The following is a 19,103-nucleotide window of genomic DNA, read 5'->3' on the forward strand; positions in this document are numbered from 1 at the left end:
ATAGCAGCCGCCGTCAATCACAAAACCCTAACCCTAACTGTCGCACCCTCTCACACCGAGAGACTTTTTCAAATAGTAACTATGTTCGGGACTCAAGTCTTAAGACTGAAACACATCATACATATATAGAAGCACATAATATGATGAATTACAATTTCAAACAACTGAAACAAAGGCAAGAAGTAATTTGTAAAAAAGAGTCGCATAAGCCATCAAAATGGTGGCATTTCATCAAGTTTGATTACAAGGCCTTTAATTTCCCTTCGGGAAGAAGATCGAGTCTTAAGAGAGTAATTAACAAAGGAGAAATGAACTATATAATTAACAACTCAAAAAACTATTCAAGTGAAAAACAAAAATAAATGTTTAGTCATGATCCGTATATAAGAGCTAGCTTAACCTTGGCAAGGTTTTTGGTAGTCCCGGGAAGCAGTAGTAGCAGCAGCATTAGCACTATTGACGCAGTTTCCAAGACCAGCAATATTCAGAATGTCACTGTGAGACAGTGATCTCAGTCCCAAGAAATCTCGGGTCAAACCTGCACCGTTTTCACCGCCTTCGTCACTGCCGCTAACGTTGAAATAGGTCAAATTGTTCGAGTCTTTTTTCGCATTGTTGTTGAACATGTTGGGGATGGACCCGAAAGGCTCCAGCTCAAAAGCAGCCCCTTCGAACCCAGTTCCGGATGACAAGGAGTTCATCATATCATGGAGCAGAGAAGCTTGTTGATGTTGATTTTGATGGTGATGATGAATACTTGAGACTGCAGGACCAGTTGTGCCAGTAGTACCATTGGCCCCTGCTGCAGCAAAAGCAGACACGTAACCCGGGTCGTGCTGGTGGGCCCTCACCATGGGTTGTGGAGATGCAGAGGTTACAGCTGCTTCTGCAGTAGTAGCAGCAGTAGTACTGTTCTTGCTGCTCATGGTTGCACCCATCTGAGCTGCCTTGTGTAGCAATGCAGTGGCTGACATGTGTGGGGAAGGCGCAGGCTGGAAGGGTGGGAGTGAGCTAGGGTTAGGGTTTTGGGAAGTGTCATTGTGGGAATCATGGAGGGATAAATCTTGGTGGTGGGTTGGGGAGAAGAGTGAGGATGAGGAGAGGTCAATGGTACAGTTTGGTGGGCCCAGCCAAGGTGGTAAATCTGGCCGTAGGGTTGTAAAACTCTGCTGCTCTTTTTTCAGTGAAAAGCCATGGACGTCTTGATTGAATTGGTGCCCTAATTGCACTTGATTAAGATTCATCTGTGGTTGCTGCTGAGAGATGAGAAGATGATGAGGGTGGTTTGCCGAGGTGATGGCTCTTGCATTCTCTTCTGCTAAAGCATCACAGAAGGCTCTGTGAGTGATGAAACTATCCCTCCTGTTTTGATGAAAATCCCCAACAGCAGACAAACCACAAGCAAACAAAAGCAAAAACCCATGTCAAAAAAAGTGCTTTTGCATAAAAACACATTTTTTGCAGACAGAAATATATTGACTTCCTTCCCACACACACTTTCTTTAGCTCTCATTTCTTTCTGTTTTCATTCATTTTTTTCTATTTCAGAGAGCCAAACAAGGGACAAGGACAGTCCAGATTAGGCAGCGTGCATTAAAATGTTTCATCTTGGTTCACTCAACGAACCAAATAAAGAATATGTAACTTGATTATTACCCAAGTCCAAAACAAGTAACTTATTTGAATTAAATTTACAATTTAGAAATCTGGGTTATTGAGAAATCATCTTTTTCTAATGACCCAAGTCCTTAATTATTTCATAAATGAAGATATATGTCCTCGCAATTTCTTGAATGTAAATGCTTAGAAAAGATGATGAATTTGAGGGTACTTAATTGGTTTACCTCGAGAAAAGCGTTCCACAGTCACATCTATACTCCCTAGTACCACAGGTTTTGGAATGAGCTTTCCAATCCGATTGAACCGCATACCGCTTTGAGCACTTGTCACATTTCCACTTCTTCTCACCGTGCTTTCTGCAAAAGTGCTTCTTGATCCCAGTTAAATCCCCAAGAGCCCTTGAAGGGTCATGATGGACGCAGCTGGCTTCTGGGCACACATATACCTTCTTCCTCACCTCCTTGCTTGTTCTTTGCTTGAGCTTCCATGGCAAGTTGTGCCCTCTTCTGTGAAGCTGTAAATTCTGGTCTCTCTGAAACCCTTTGTTGCAGATCTCACAGATAAACCTGTTTGTTGCCATGAGTGTCTTGGGGGACAAAGCTATCACTTCTGCATCTGGGTCTGATCCAAAAAATCAACCAAAACATCCATAAATTAATAAAAGGATAGAGATTAAGAGGTGAATTATTTTGGGTTTTGATTGTAATTTGTGAATAATTAATTAATTATACCTGGATTGCCTGGAAAATTTCTCTTCTTTTTGAGAGTTGGTTGAGCTTGTGGTGGTGTGGTAAAAAATTGTTGGGAAAAGCTGGTACCAATTTCATTTCTGTTGCCAGATAAGACACTAGCAGCTTCACCTGATGCTGAAGTAAGATTAGACATGTTCTCATCGACCAGCTGCTGTGATTGTTGTTGATGGAAGAGCATCATCTTTTTGTTGGGTACCAAAACTTTTGGATTACTAGGAAGCTTGCATCTTTAGGTCCCCCACATATATGTGTATATATATGGATCTTGATTTTTCTGATTGATGGTGAGAAGAGTTCAGGATCTGATTAAAAGACAAAACAAATCAAACCAGGAAAAAACTAGAGAGAGAGAGAGATAGGGAGAGGGAGGGAAACCAAAGTAAGATGCAAAAATGGAGATAATTGAAGGCGAAGTCTTTCAACCAAATAACACCCACTACGCACACATTCACACCTTGATTGTTTCTTACATAAATTTGTTTGGCTCCAACCCAAGAGACAATTTTTGTTTTTCTGAAGGTTTTTAGAGAGAGATCCTGTATGCATAGGTACAGTAGCCATATGCTTGAAAAACCAAGAAAATCCACACTATAGCCACACAAATATATATGAACACAAAAGATAAAAGCTTAGAGAGAGAAAGAGAGAGAGAGAGAGAGAGAGAGAGAGATGTGGATGATAAGAGAGATACCTCTGTAATCCTGATTCCTGAATCCCCAGTCCAAAAACAAAAAACTCACGAAAACCACGACCGAAGGGAAAGGCAACCCTACGGCCAAACCTCTGACGTCTGCACTTTCTGTCTTTTCCTCTGTTCTCTTTCACACAAACCCCAGAAAGAAAATAAAAATCTTTCCTTTCTCTCTCAACTCACTCACTTCTTTATTATTTGTATGCGCAACAAAAGCTTTTCAGATAAAGTTTATATTTTTTGTTCTGAATGCTAAAAACCCTTTAAACTAATCAACTACTGTGCTCTCCAACCTTTCCCTTCTATCTCTAAAAAAGTAACCAGGAAAAAAAGAAAGCATAAAAAGTAACCTTGTAAAAAGGACTATCATTTGTATATTTATATATCTATTTATATATCCATATATGAGAGAGAGAGAGAGAGAGAGAGAGAGAGAGAGAGAGAGAGAGAGAGATGAGAGAGAGAGAGAGAGAGAGAGAGTGATTTTGAAATGTATGTTTTACATCATGGGCAGTAGACCCTTTTTACCCCAAACTTTCTACAATTGCAGTGGTATGATTGAACCATTGATTAATTTGTATGAGGGCATGGCCTAAAAGCTTTAAAAGCTGAATATTACTTACCAAAGATAAAACATCGTTGAATATATATATGTCTGACATTTTTGCATGGTTCGAAGAATAAAAATATGTATATGATGCAGATTTGATCAGATTATGAATCTCCAAGCAAAAGCTATTACACCACTGCTGCTTGCCGCCTCTTTTGCTTTATCATAAGATGCATTGGTCATGCATATTCTCACAAGAGCCGTAAAACAATGGTTAGGCTGCTAAACTACAATATTATCATTAATTAATTCTCCAGAGGAGAAAGGGTTAAAAACTAATTGAACTAATTCAAGCAAAGAGCCTGGAAGAATATAGCTATAGAAAGGTACAATTATTGACTACAACGTCAAGAGAGCTAGAGAACAAGAACGTGCATGACCCTATAACGGAATTAATCATATTAATTTGACTTCAATCTTGTCCAAAGATAGTGTTTATGTTGACTTAAAACAAAGGTTGGAAATGGATTTTCTTCTTCTTCTTCTTCTTCTTCTTCTTCTTCTTCTTCTTCTTCTTCCAATTATTGACTACAACGTCAAGAGAGCTAGAGAACAAGAACGTGCATGACCCTATAACGGAATTAATCATATTAACTTGACTTCAATCTTGTCCAAAGATAGTGTTTATGTTGACTTAAAACAAAGGTTGGAAATGGATTATTTTCTTCTTCTTCTTCTTCTTCTGTAAATTGGAATAATTGATTTTCCAAAGTATCCCAAATCATCATGTTAGGATCAACTCGCCGATAAAATTTTGCTTTCTCGGCTTAGAATCTGTCGGCAAAATAATATTTTCTAGTAGTGAGTAGTGACATAACACCTTTCCTATAAGTTTAGTAATAAGAGAAAATTATCTAACACATAAGAAAATAATTATGAGAGGATATAACATTGGATAGTAATGCTAAAACATCAATGAACTACATGTTATGGTCACACTAATTTGTTACATTATATTACTCGTCACATTGCGTCCTCCTTTTAGTTCCTTATTAATTGTATTAAACCCCAACCATCATGTTAGGAACAACGTTTATCTCACTATGGACCGCTGACAAGATATAGCGTTTTGGGCAGGAAGATGAATGAGATTGATATCCATGCTAATATGTAGCGTTGTGATTTTTGTAGTCTCTCTCTCTATGTGATTTTTACCGACTCTCGCAATCATTGCTATTCACTTCGAGATCTCTTGCAATTAGAATGAAATATCGCCTTGTTCTCTGCTTAATTTATCATATTGTATAGCTTAAGCATTAAGTGTACGTAATCATTATAAAATGATTGGTTTTTTTAAAGAGGACTAGCTGGTAGTTTCATCCATTTTCTGTGGCCAAAAAGACTCACAGAGACATTATCAGCCTCCCCTAACCACCATTTTGAATATCTTATTAAATTTCTCAATAGTGCTAAGTCAATTATTTAAGAGATTCATTAGTCCAAAGAAAAAACACAGACCTAAACACTTGATATATATATATATATATATATATATATATCGTGCCAATGACACCAACCATTATTCCCATTGGGATTTGTTCATTTATGGGGAAAAAATGTCTTCAATTAATTACATTTATCTTTGTCCGGATTGTTATGAGGCTTAGATGGTGAAAGGACACTAGTCAAGGGTTGACCAGTTCAACACAACAGAATTTTCCATAAAGAAAACCGTAAATTCAGAAGGGATGAAAGAAAAATTGTAACCAAAATCAAATTACTACCATAAAAATATATTATGCAACCAGATACGAATAGTTGCATATATAATAATACTTTGTAATATACTCGTCTATATTCATGTTTGTCAAGCTACGCGTCTGTGCAGAATAAAAATTTGCAGATACATATGAAGCTACATCGATCATCTCATTGTTTTAGTTCATGTTTTTCGATAAGCTTTGTGCAAAATAAGAGGTTTAAAAAAGTACTAGCTAGAAATAAAAGAAAGAAATATTATATTTTTTGTCATTTTCTTGTTTTATTCCTCAATGATTTAGTTTTTGAAATGGGATCCATGTGGCTCGACCCAAGTCTCAATATGCTCTCCCATCATGTGTGTGATTATAATAATCCAAATGCATGCTTATAATAAAGAGAACTTTAATAAAAAACAATATTTTTACACTAAAAAGTTAATCTTGGTACTATCCGCTTTATCTTTTATTTGTCCTTATCGTTAACGCTTAAAGTTTTCAAACCATTTTCATTAGTTTTCCTTATAATAAAATAATGAAATTTTAAAATGATAACACCAGGACTAGTGTGAGAAAAGTTTACATGTACACAAACATTTGGAACCATCTGCCTTGATGTAGGATGCAAACATATTATAATGATGATGATGACGATGATATACAATATGTACATGCACAAAGGAAGCTGGCCTAGATAAAACACAGCCACTTGATTCCGGAAAACAAAATTTAGGAATAACTGCTTCTGCACGAGTAATGCTAGAAAAATACACAAAAACTAATTACAATTATTTGAATCTGAAATAAGTGTGTAGTGTCAAGTAAAATAATTTTAAACCATATGCCGTACCCTTAACGCGCCATCTTAACCTATGATGTTGTTTAGTCTAAAATGTGACAACATACATACATACATACATATATATATATATATATATACATATACATATATATATACATATACATATATACATATACATATACATATACATATATACATATACATATATATATATATGTATATGTATATATGTATATGTATATGTATATGTATATATGTATATGTATATATATATATATATATATCACATGAGAGGACATAGACAATTGTGATACGTGGGTTAATCTACTTTAATACTAATGCCTTTCTAATTTTGAGTTTGTATTTCATTCATGGAGATAACTATCTTAGAGATACAACATATATAAGAGGAGGCGTGATCAACACACTGATCACCTCCTTGATTGACACCTTAACATCTGCTTAGGGAACATAACTATAACCAGCTCCTTAAAACAAGGAGTTAATTTATGTAAACCACTATACATGAATTCCTAATTACAAGAAACGTACAACAAGCTATTGACCACCTAGAGACCCAACGCAATACCCAGGAGTAAAACAGCTTGTAGTTGACAGAACTCTAGTTACCCAGTGACCCTAATTACTTAGAGGTCTTTGAATACTTCCAATGCTCCCCCTCAAGTTGGGTCCAGAAGATTGATGGAACTAAGCTTGGACAGATGGCATTGTAACTGATTTATGGGTAAGCGTTTGGTTAGAATATCTACCAACTGATCACTACTTCTTGTGTAATGAGTTTGGATCACTTGAGTTTGAACTTGAGCATGAACATAGTCACAGTCTACCTTAATGTGTTTAGTCCTCTCGTGGAACACTGGGTTTGATTCAATGTGCATTGCTACTTGTTAGTCACATAATAGGGACATGGGTTGGTGTGTAAGGAACCCTAAGTCACCCAAGAGTCTTTTAAGCCATATTAATTCACACGTAGTTGATGCCATGGCACGATACTCGGTGTCAGCACTAGACCTGGCAATGACACTTTACTTTTTACTCTTCCATGTGACCATATTTTCTCCAACAAAAGTACAATACCCAGTAGTGGACTTGTGATCAATTGCATTTCCTACCTAGTCAGCATCACAATATCCCATTACCTGGTGATGTGAAAATTATGTTGACACACAAATTAAACCCTATTTGTGACAATTGTAGTAATGATGTAAGTAGGGATCGTTCTAACCGGGGATTAACTAGGGGTACTAATCACTTGAAAACTGAATTAGAAACGTAAAAACAAAGTTTAAAACACTAGATTAGACTCAAGGAATGCAAAACTAACGTTTAAAATACTAAAACAAACCAAAAACTCAAAACAGCAACCAAAAGACTCAAAACTGCCTTAAAAACACTTTCTGGGCAGTTTTGAACACAAAGCACCAAATTGGACGAATTTGGGTTTTAACTTGTACCAAAACACTTAAAAACATAAACCAACACACTTTCTAACTAATCTAGGACTTCAAAACAAATGGGGATTTGATTTGGACGAAAATAACTAAATAGGCAGATTGTGAAACAAAAACAGATTGTAAGATAAAATTGTAATGAATCAACGGATGATGGAATAGCTAAGGGGTTCTTCTCCACACATGAAATATATGCAACCTAAATCGATTTCCAGTTATCAAATTAATAAGTTATGAATCTCGACACTCCAAGTTAATTAGATCCGCTTAAATTAACCTTCAGATTTCCCTAGAATCATTGAATTGGATGAATATGCATCGCAAACAAATTATTCCTAACAAGTTCTCTATATGAACAGCATGATAAAGATACAAGTTAGAATCATTACGTTCTTTGGAAATCATAAGCATCGACAAGGCATTCGTAACTATGAAAAGCATGATACTCTTGCCAGGAATCTACTTAACACGATCGTGACTAGCGACCTTTATTACTTGCGAATATAAATTCATAACGATTAGGTGAAACAAACTTATATCCTAGCATCAAATTCAAGCATGCAAATTAAGCGTGCACTCTCAATCAACATACAAGAATAAGTTCTAAATCAAACGGTTTAGCGAATTGTATTCACGACTTATGCAACGATAACTGGAAGTAATCAACTTATTTCACATATATAATCATGGTTTTGAATCCACCCTTAGCCAAAACGAATTTAGCCAATCATACTTAAAGCAAAACAAAGATTACATGAATTAGACATTGAAATATAAGATAGAAAACACCTAAAATCGTTCAACAACTCAGATTGAAAAGCCAAACAATTGTAGAGAATCTGTCCCCTTTGTTGCTTGCGGCAGATTGTATGGTGATGCTTCTTGGATTGTTTTGATGACGTAGAATGGAATTTGGGGGGTGTAGAGGCACGGCAAGGGTTGTAGGATGAGTGTGGATGAGTGGTGGATGGATGGAAGATGGTGGAAAGCTCGGCAAGAATGGTGGGAAGGTGCGGCAGATTATAGAACTAGGGTTTCTGGAATTTTGAATGAATGTAGCCGGTTGTAGTTCGGCCTAGGGGTTAAAACACATATATATATAAGCACTACAAACCCTAGGGCAAACAGATTAGGGCCTCTAAAACCCAAATCCATTAGAATTTAGGTTAAAACAATTAGAATTTAAGTGGGAAAAAGGGCCTAGGGTGCGGCTGGTTACTAGGGTAAAGGAATGGGCCTTCTAAAATGCCTTGCAAGGCAAGGAAATTAGATTTCTAAAGCCCTAGGTGTGGCAAGGGTTAGGGGGGAAAGGCTAGGTCATCTAAAAGCCCAAAACCAAGAATAGAAACTCTCGAAAATGGAAACCTCCAAGAATAGAAACTTCCAACTTTAGAAACTTTGGTTTCCAATTCCGAATTCTTTGTTCTTCACTTTCATTTCTTCCTTTCTTAAGCTCCTTTGACCTTCAAACTCGTCCATTCCTTGTGCTCCATAAGCATACACAACATTCCAGCTCAATTTTGCTCTAAAATGCTCCATTTCGCACTTATTTGCATCCTTTGTCTCTAAACCTGAAATTGCATGAAACTGACTTTAAACATTGAAATAACTTAAGAAAAACAACATAAATGCATGAGAACATGCCCACTAAGTCGCATAAATATGCTCCTATCAAATTCCCCCACACTTAGCTTTTGCTAGTCCTCGAGCAAAACAAACAAAAGAAAAAAAACAAAACGAAACAAACTAACCAAAACAAAACCTAAACCTTCCAACGTTTGCCTCAGGGATTTCCAATGCAGATGACGTATTAGAGATTGTTATCCCCACAGATTTGAGTCATCTTTACACATAAGCACATACTTAATTAAAGCCACAACTTACTAGTTCACAAGTAATCAATTAAAACAATGCCTTGAATGTAGTAACATGCCTTAGAGAATTCCCTCAATTCCTTACAAGATATACACTCTATTTTCACTCAGATTTTCTAACTACACACCCTATACTAGTCATATGTGAGAAGATTGATGTAGATATGAAAGCGAATGCTCACATATATGTTTCACAAAGAACGCAATTTCTAGAGTTAAGAAGCATGTTTAGATATAATCTCATGAATGGAATGCTACTACTTAGATGCGAGAACCAGTGACACCATATGCTCATACCAAATTCAAACTCCACAAATTGAAACACATAACACTCAAGATAGAGGTTAAGGGTTGTAATGGGGCTTGGGGTATTGGCTAACAAGGAAAGGAGAGGGAAAACAACCGTTCTTCAAGCGATAGTAAGCAAAGTAATGAACTTGAGACTTAGAATTAACTTAGATTGCAGAAATTAACTTTAACACACAAGGGGGAGACTTAAACAACTCCTTAGGGTCAAATTCATTGTATTGGACCCTTACTTCAACAAACAATACTTTGGAACTCTTTTTCTCAACTTTTCAACTCTTTTTTCAAACTTTTCATATTTTTTTCTTCATTTTTTTTTTTTCACGAATTTTTTTTTCTTTTCTTTTCTTTGCCGTGCCTATGGCACACAATTCCTCACGAAAAAATACTTCCCCCACACTTGTTTTCTGCTAACATAGATCAAAAGGAATTCAATTCGAATCATGCTTTACTATGCTTTAAGAACAAGGGTATGGATGGTCCTAAACTAGGCTAGGTAAGGATACTGTGGGTTAACAAACAATATAGGTTAAACAAGGCTCAACGGGGTTAAACTTAAACATAAAATGATATGGGATACACGGCAGTTTGGCTAAGGTGGTGGTAACTACACAACTTCATCTTGAATATGTGTTATGCAAATCAATAACATGCTTTGAATGAAATGGGCATGAGTTCTAGCATTTGGAACTAAATGATGAAACGCCTTCTAAGTAGTAACCAAGCAAGGAAATATGAGATCATGCAACGACTTAGAAAACAATAATGCACAGATTTTAACTCTCCAAATAAACGTTTAGGCTCAAGTCTCACAAGGTTGTAGCATTAGTTTGAGTTCCTTCCTTCAAGCATGTTACAAAAACTAATTTTTTTTCTTTTATGATTGCATGTGAATTCATAAGTTATAACCACAACCAAGCATAAACAAAGAGTAAATCAAACTTTCATCCATGTTAATCATTCTCTTTAACAGTCATGCAATTACAAACCGAATCCTCATCATTGTGTTGGAAGGTACCCTAAGACACAAACAAACACAAAAACAACTCAAACACAACTCTTTTTGTTTTTTTTTCAAAACAATGTTTCAATTTTTTTCTGGGATTTTCGGATTTTTAGAACAACATATACTAAAACACACCAAAACAACCTAAAAACACCTAAAAACAGCAAGGAACAACATTTGAAATTATGGGTGATAAAACCCTACGAATTTGTATCAAAACACTTTGGTTACCCCCCCACAGTTAAATCAAACATTGTCCTCAATGTGTCAAGCATAAACTAACACAAATAACCAACAAGTAAAGAAAACAGCAACTAAACAATCTAAATGGCAGAAATGAAATAACAACAAAGAGAAGGGTTTAGGAATGCAAATCTGGAATTGGAGTGCTCTCTAGGTCTTCCTTTGTCGAATGCATGGGTTGCCTCCCAAGTAGCGCTTTCTTTAACGTCTTGCAGCCGGACGATGCCACATTGATCAACCTTCATGGGAACCCACGGCATAGTGGGTTGTCTCCTCCACATCATGTTCTACAAAGCTCTCGTAGTATGGCTTCAAGCGATGCCCATTCACCTTGAACTCTTGACCTGTTTTGAAACTACGAACCTGGACTGCACCATGAGGAAAAACATCAGTAATAACAAAGGGTCCAATCCAACGTGAACGTAACTTACCCGGAAAAAGACGAAGACGAGAATTAAACAACAACACTTTTTGTCCAACAGCGAAGGACTTGGTGCGAATCATCTTGTCATGAAAGGCCTTCGTCTTTTCCTTGTAAAGGCGAGCATTCTCGTAAGCTTCATTCCGGATTTCCTCAAGCTCATTCAATTATAGCTTACGATGAAGTCCCGCCTCATCTACATCCATGTTGAATTTCCTCACGGCCCAATGAGCCTTGTGCTCCAACTCCACAGGTAAGTGACATGGTTTCCCATACACAAGCCGAAAGGGAGACATTCCGATGGGTGTTTTGTAGGCGGTCCTATAAGCCCACAATGCATCTTCTAACCTCAAGCTCCAATCTTTTCGTGTTGGCCCAACTGTCTTCTCAAGAATCTGCTTTATCTCCCGATTCGACACCTCGGCTTGCCCGCTTGTTTGAGGATGATAGGGTGTCGAAACCCTATGTGTAACGTTGTACTTCTTGAGCAGTGCCTCGATTGTGTGATTACAAAAATGTGAACCTCCATCACTGATAAGGACTCGAGGCATTCCAAACCTGGCAAAAATGTTAGACTTCACAAAATATGCAACCACTTTAGAATCGTTAGTCCGGGTGGCTTTTGCTTCCACCCATTTGGAAACATAATCCACCGCCAACAAGATATAGAGAAAACCATGTGATGAAGGAAAAGGACCCATAAAATCAATGCCCTACACATCAAATATTTCAACAGAAAGTATAGGGTTTTGTGGCATTTGATCCTTAGCACTTATATTACCCATTCATTGACAATGATCACATGTAAGGCAAAATGTCCTAGCATCCCTAAAAATGGTTGGCCAATAAAACCCACATTCTAAGACTTTAAGGGCAGTGCGTTGGGTGCCAAAATGTCCCCCACATGCATACGAATGACAGAATGTTAAAATAGATTGAAACTTAGATTCATTCACACAACGTCGTACAATCTGATCGGGACAAAATTTCCAAAGGTATGGATCATCCCGAACATAAAACCTAGCATCCTTTTTAAGCTTATCACTTTGATTCCTATTAAGTGTGCTAGGGATATGTTTAGACACCAAAAAGTTCACTAAATCTGCATACCACGGCTCACTTACCTGGATCGACAGTAGTTGCTCATCGGGGAAGGTTTCAGAAATTGGTGATGCTTCCTCATGCACCATTCGACTTAGGTGGTCAGCCACCACATTCTCCACGCCCTTCTTATCCCGAATCTCAATGTCAAACTCTTGTAGAAGCAACATCCAACGAATTAGTCTATGCTTGGCCTCCTTTTTCGTGAGCAAATACTTGAGAGCTGCATGATCAGTAAAGATAATAACTTTAGTACCAAGTAAGTATGATCGGAACTTATCTAATGCAAATACCACAGCAAGTAATTCTTTTTCAGTGGTTCAGTAATTTAATTGAGCATCATTTAGTGTCCTAGATGCATAATAAATAACATGAGGTTGTTTGTTCTTTCGCTGCCCCAAAACAGCACCAATCACATAGTCCGAAGCATCGCACATCAACTCGAATGGAAGGCTCCAATCTGGAGGTGTGATAATGGGAGCCGAAGTGAGAGCTTCCTTTAAGTGCTTGAATGCCGTGGAGCATGCCTCATCAAACTCGAAAGCCACCTCTTTTTGAAGTAACCCACATAGTGGCTGTGCAATCTTGGAGAAATCCTTTATGAAACGCCTATAAAAACCTGCGTGACCAAGAAACGAACGAACCTCTCTAACCGAAGTTGGAGAGGGTAAGTGACGAACAAGGTCTACCTTAGATTTATCCACTTCAATGCCTTTTTCAGAAATAATATGTCCTAGAACAATACCTTGCTTAACCATGAAGTGACATTTTTCCCAATTAAGCACAAGATTCGTTTCAACACAACGTTTCAGAATTAAGGTCAGATTATTCAAGCAATGATCAAATGAATTACCAAACACGCTAAAATCATCCATGAATATCTCAATAATCTTCTCCACATAATCAGAAAATATACTTACCACGCAACGTTGAAATGTCGCAGGGGCATTGCACAAACCAAATGGCATGCGCCTATATGCAAAGGTGCCAAATGGGCACGTGAAGGTTGTCTTTTCCTGGTCCTCCGGAGCTATCACAATTTGGTTATATCCAGAATATCCATCAAGAAAGCAATAAAATTGATAACCGGCTAACCTTTCTAACATTTGGTCCAGGAATGGCAAAGGAAAGTGATCATTCCTTGTCATGGCATTTAACTTCCTGTAATCAATACAAACATGCCAACCGGTCACAACACAAGTGGGTACAAGCTCTTGTTCTTCATTCTTCACCACCGTGACTCCGGACTTCTTTGGAACAACCTACACAGGTGACACCCAACGACTATCAGAAATAGGATATATGACACCACAATCAAGCAATTTTATAACCTCCTTTTTGACTACTTCCAACATAGGCGGATTAAGGCGACGTTGAGCCTCCCGAGATGGCTTGGCTCCCTCCTCCAAAAGGATGCGATGCATGCACGTGGTGGGACTAATGCCTTTAATATCCGCCAAGGTCCATCCAATGACAGGTTTGTGCTCCTTTAACACCCTTATCAACTTGTCTTCTTCTTGGGCCGTGAGTGAGCTAGATATGATGACGGGTAGTGTTTGATCTTCTCCCAAGAAAACATACTTCAAGTGACTAGGTAATGGCTTCAACTCAAGTGTAGGTGGCTGCACAATGGATGGAAGTAACTTGTTAGCCAAAACCGAATCTAAAATTGGGAGTGGAGACTTACCAGAATGTGATGGCAATGACTCGAGGGCCGCGACCATTTCAACCACTTCACCACAAGGGGGCACGGCAATAGGGTTCAAGTCCATGCCGTGGGTTGCATGGATTCCCCCACACTTGTTTCTTGCTCCTATGCCATGCACTAAGGCTATTTCAAGTGCATCATCGTTCATTCGATCCAAGTGTACCTGTGCCAAAGAATCAACAATGTCAATAGCGAAACAAGAATGGTCCTCCATTGGGTATTTAATGGTTTCAGAAAGATTAAAACGAATAATGTCCCCATCAAACTCCATGGTTAATGTTCCCATAAACACGTCTATCTTTGTTCTCACTGTTTTCATGAATGGTCGGCCTAGCAAGATTGGCAATGATGGAGCATGGCTCGAGTCCTCCATTTCTAAAACATAAAAATCTGCAGGAAAGATAAGATGATTTACCTGCACTAAAACATCCTCAAGGACTCCCTTGGGATAAGCGTTAGAACGATCGGCCAATTGAATTATAACGCCATCTTGTTTTAACTCACCAAGGTTCATTGATGCATAAATGGAATATGGCATAACATTAATAGAAGCACCTAAATCTAACATGCATTGTTCAAATCTAGTGTTTCCAATTACGCATGGGATAGTAAAGCTCCCTGAATCCTTACACTTTGGAGGTAACTTTCGTTGCAAAACTGCGGATACATTTTCACTTACTTTCACAACTTCTTTGTTTGAAATTCTTTTCCTAGTTGTGCATAACTCTTTTAAAAACTTTGCGTACCTGGGCACTTGCTTAATAGCATCAAGTAAAGGAATGTTTACTTGGACTTTTCGAAAGGTATCCAAAATGTCCTTTTCGCTTTCTTCCTTCTTCGATTGTGCAAATCTGCGAGGGAAAGGAACATTGGGCAGATTAGTGTTCGAAATCACAACATTTGGGACATTCTTACCTGAAGTGGACGGATGGGATGTCTTAGGTGGCTGCGGCATGGGTAATGCTACCCTTGCCGTGGGGTAGGTGTGCTCCTCTTCTTCGAGTTGTATCTTCTCATCTTCCTTGTTTCTCACCTCTTTTCCACTTCGTAGTGTGATAGCCTTCGCAGATTCGAAACCACCCTTTGGATTGACCACCGTAGTACTCGGTAACTTACCATTTTCACGGAATTGTCCCAAAAACTCGGCCATTTGGCCCATTTGCTTCTTTAGCTCATTAACCTCCTTTGCTTGGTTCTGCATTCCCTGGGCCATTGTGGTTAGTAACTGATATGTTTTATCATCATTCATAGACGTACCTGGTTTGGTTTGAGATGATTGTGCTTGAGGAGGTGGTTGTGGTGCCATTGGCCTTGGAAAGAAACCCGGGGGTTGTCGGAATCCACTTTGTTGGCCATATTGTGGTGCATCTCTCCATCTGAAATTGGGGTGGTCACGCCATCCCTGATTGTATGTATTGGAAAATGGATCACCCCTTGGTTGGTTTTGATTTCCATATCCCACAGCATTGGCAGATTCCCACCCTCCATTCTCAATTAATTGAGGGCATTGATCAGATTGGTGTCCTTGAATGGAGCATACACCACAGACTGTAGTTCCTTGCGTTTTGGGGCCTTCAACCAACTGCGATAACATAGACGTAAGGTTAGCCATTTGGGATTGTAACTCAGAAATAGAACTTACCTCATTTACATGATGTGGCCGTGGGGTGTCTCGTTGCCCAACACCTTCATATTGCTTTGCATTGAGTGCTCGATTCGCAATGAGAGTTTTGGCATCCCTGGGTGTCTTGTCCACTAGAGCTCCTCCCGCGGACGCATCCAACATTTGTCGTTCAAGTGGTAAAAGACCTTCGTAAAAATATTGAAGAAGTAGCTCCTCCTTCATCTGATGATGTGGACAAGAAGCAACAAGTGATTTAAATCGTTCATAATAAGATGGAAAAGATTCACCTGGGCTTTGCTGAATTCCACTAATCTTCTTTCGAAGAAGAATGACTCGTGATGTCGGGAAGAACTTCTCTAAGAAAGCTCGCTGCATGCTCTCCCATGATGTGACAGAGCCGGGAGCCAACTCATACAACCAATCATTGGCCTTCTCCAACAAAGAAAAGGGGAAAGCCTTCATCTTCAATATGCTGCCGTCCAAGTTCACCAGTGTCATACTCGAGCATACTACTTCGAACTCCTTTAAATGCTTATTGGGGTCCTCCATTGATAACCCATGGAACTTGGGTATATGATGTAACAAACTTGACTTCAACTCAAATTCATCGGTCTTCTCAGGGGCTGTCCTAGGGTATTGGATGCAAAGAGGGGCTGCATTGGCCAAACCCGAGGCAGAAAGCTCCTTAATGGTTCGATTGTCGACTGCCATGGTTGGTACTTCTTCTTCAACTCTTGCTGTGGCCTCCTCTTCAACCTCAACTTCTTGCTCTTCTAATTCGGGTTCGGGACTAGGAGGATTAGACTTGTGCAATTTCTTTTTCCTTCTCAACGTCCTCTCAAAATCACCGTCAAAGTCGAAGATATGCTCACGAACAGGTTGTGAGCTACGGGTCATAAACTAGTACCTGCACACAAGAGCAACAAGGTTAGTAACCAACTCACTAGACTCGGCACAAGTAAGAAATTAAGGTGCCTATGCACGGCACAAAAACAAACACACACACACGGTGCAAAATTCAAAAACAAAACAGAAAACGAAACAATTTAAACAAGACTCAAGACAAGGGATTAGCAACTTTGCTAATCCCCGGCAACGGCGCCAAAATTTGATGTGAAAATTATGTTGACACACAAATTAAACCCTATTTGTGACAATTGTAGTAATGATGTAAGTAGGGATCGTTCTAACCGGGGATTAACTAGGGGTACTAATCACTTGAAAACTGAATTAGAAACGTAAAAACAAAGTTTAAAACACTAGATTAGACTCAAGGAATGCAAAACTAACGTTTAAAATACTAAAACAAACCAAAAACTCAAAACAGCAACCAAAAGACTCAAAACTGCCTTAAAAACACTTTCTGGGCAGTTTTGAACACAAAGCACCAAATTGGACGAATTTGGGTTTTAACTTGTACCAAAACACTTAAAAACATAAACCAACACACTTTCTAACTAATCTAGGACTTCAAAACAAATGGGGATTTGATTTGGACGAAAATAACTAAATAGGCAGATTGTGAAACAAAAACAGATTGTAAGATAAAATTGTAATGAATCAACGGATGATGGAATAGCTAAGGGGTTCTTCTCCACACATGAAATATATGCAACCTAAATCGATTTCCAGTTATCAAATTAATAAGTTATGAATCTCGACACTCCAAGTTAATTAGATCCGCTTAAATTAACCTTCAGATTTCCCTAGAATCATTGAATTGGATGAATATGCATCGCAAACAAATTATTCCTAACAAGTTCTTTATATGAACAGCATGATAAAGATACAAGTTAGAATCATTACGTTCTTTGGAAATCATAAGCATCGACAAGGCATTCGTAACTATGAAAAGCATGATACTCTTGCCAGGAATCTACTTAACACGATCGTGACTAGCGACCTTTACTACTTGCGAATATAAATTCATAACAATTAGGTGAAACAAACTTATATCCTAGCATCAAATTCAAGCATGCAAATTAAGCGTGCACTCTCAATCAACATACAAGAATAAGTTCTAAATCAAACGGTTAAGCGAATTGTATTCACGACTTATGCAACGATAACTGGAAGTAATCAACTTATTTCACATATATAATCATGGTTTTGAATCCACCCTTAGCCAAAACGAATTTAGCCAATCATACTTAAAGCAAAACAAAGATTACATGAATTAGACATTGAAATATAAGATAGAAAACACCTAAAATCGTTCAACAACTCAGATTGAAAAGCCAAACAATTGTAGAGAATCTGTCCCCTTTGTTGCTTGCGGCAGATTGTATGGTGATGCTTCTTGGATTGTTTTGATGACGTAGAATGGAATTTGGGGGGTGTAGAGGCATGGCAAGGGTTGTAGGATGAGTGTGGATGAGTGGTGGATGGATGGAAGATGGTGGAAAGCTCGGCAAGAATGGTGGGAAGGTGCGGCAGATTATAGAACTAGGGTTTCTGGAATTTTGAATGACTGTAGCCGGTTGTAGTTCGGCCTAGGGGTTAAAACACATATATATAAGCACTACAAACCCTAGGGCAAACAGATTAGGGCCTCTAAAACCCAAATCCATCAGAAATTAGGTTAAAACAATTAGAATTTAAGTGGGAAAAAGGGCCTAGGGTGCGGCTGGTTACTAGGATAAAGGAATGGGCCTTCTAGAATGCCTTGCAAGGCAAGGAAATTAGATTTCTAAAGCCCTAGGTGCGGCAAGGGTTAGGGGGGGAAGGCTAGGTCATCTAAAAGCCCAAAACCAAGAATAGAAACTCTCGAAAATGGAAACCTCCAAGAATAGAAACTTCCAACTTTAGAAACTTTGGTTTCCAATTCCGAATTCTTTGTTCTTCACTTTCATTTCTTCCTTTCTTAAGCTCCTTTGACCTTCAAACTCGTCCATTCCTTGTGCTCCATAAGCATACACAACATTCCAGCTCAATTTTGCTCTAAAATGCTCCATTTCGCACTTATTTGCATCCTTTGTCTCTAAACCTGAAATTGCATGAAACTGACTTTAAACATTGAAATAACTCAAGAAAAACAACATAAATGTATGAGAACAAGCCCACTAAGTCGCGTAAATATGCTCCTATCACCTGGGTGTTTTAATTTTGTTTCATGATTTTTCCTCTTCTAATAGACCCTTTGAGGTAGTGTAGAATCCTCTTAATACGATTAAAGT

The 19,103-nt window shown here is 38.3% G+C and overlaps 1 protein-coding gene across 5 annotated transcripts; it reads right to left on the reverse strand.

Moving 5' to 3' along the window:
* Positions 1–183: 183 nt before the first annotated feature.
* On the reverse strand, positions 184–3,385 carry LOC126612646 (protein indeterminate-domain 7-like). 5 transcript variants are annotated; one of them, XM_050281107.1, is made up of 4 exons: positions 3,064–3,385; positions 2,352–2,646; positions 1,845–2,241; positions 184–1,362 (listed from the first exon to the last, which is right to left on the reverse strand). In XM_050281107.1, the coding sequence occupies exons 2-4, from the start codon at positions 2,551–2,553 to the stop codon at positions 396–398; spliced, it is 1,566 nt and encodes a 521-aa protein (XP_050137064.1). In that variant the 5' UTR covers positions 2,554–2,646; positions 3,064–3,385; the 3' UTR covers positions 184–395. The 5 variants fall into 5 exon arrangements, with proteins under 5 accessions (XP_050137064.1, XP_050137061.1, XP_050137065.1 ...); XM_050281104.1 differs by having other exon boundaries at positions 2,352–2,674; positions 3,064–3,384; XM_050281108.1 differs by lacking the exon at positions 3,064–3,385 and adding an exon at positions 2,827–3,056.
* Between the last annotated feature and the right edge of the window lie 15,718 nt (positions 3,386–19,103).

Source organism: Malus sylvestris, chromosome 17 (assembly GCF_916048215.2).
Source record: "Malus sylvestris chromosome 17, drMalSylv7.2, whole genome shotgun sequence".
Classification (NCBI taxonomy): domain Eukaryota; kingdom Viridiplantae; phylum Streptophyta; class Magnoliopsida; order Rosales; family Rosaceae; genus Malus; species Malus sylvestris.

Excerpts from the sequence above, each read along its gene's own strand:
- LOC126612646 (XM_050281107.1), bottom strand. The coding sequence starts at position 2,553 with ATGATGCTCTTCCATCAACAACAATCACAGCAGCTGGTCGATGAGAAC. Across the intron at positions 2,242-2,351 it reads AAATTTTCCAGGCAATCCAG|ACCCAGATGCAGAAGTGATA; the intron begins GTATAATTAATT and ends TTTTTGGATCAG. Across the intron at positions 1,363-1,844 it reads TGTGGAACGCTTTTCTCGAG|GAGGGATAGTTTCATCACTC; the intron begins GTAAACCAATTA and ends TCATCAAAACAG.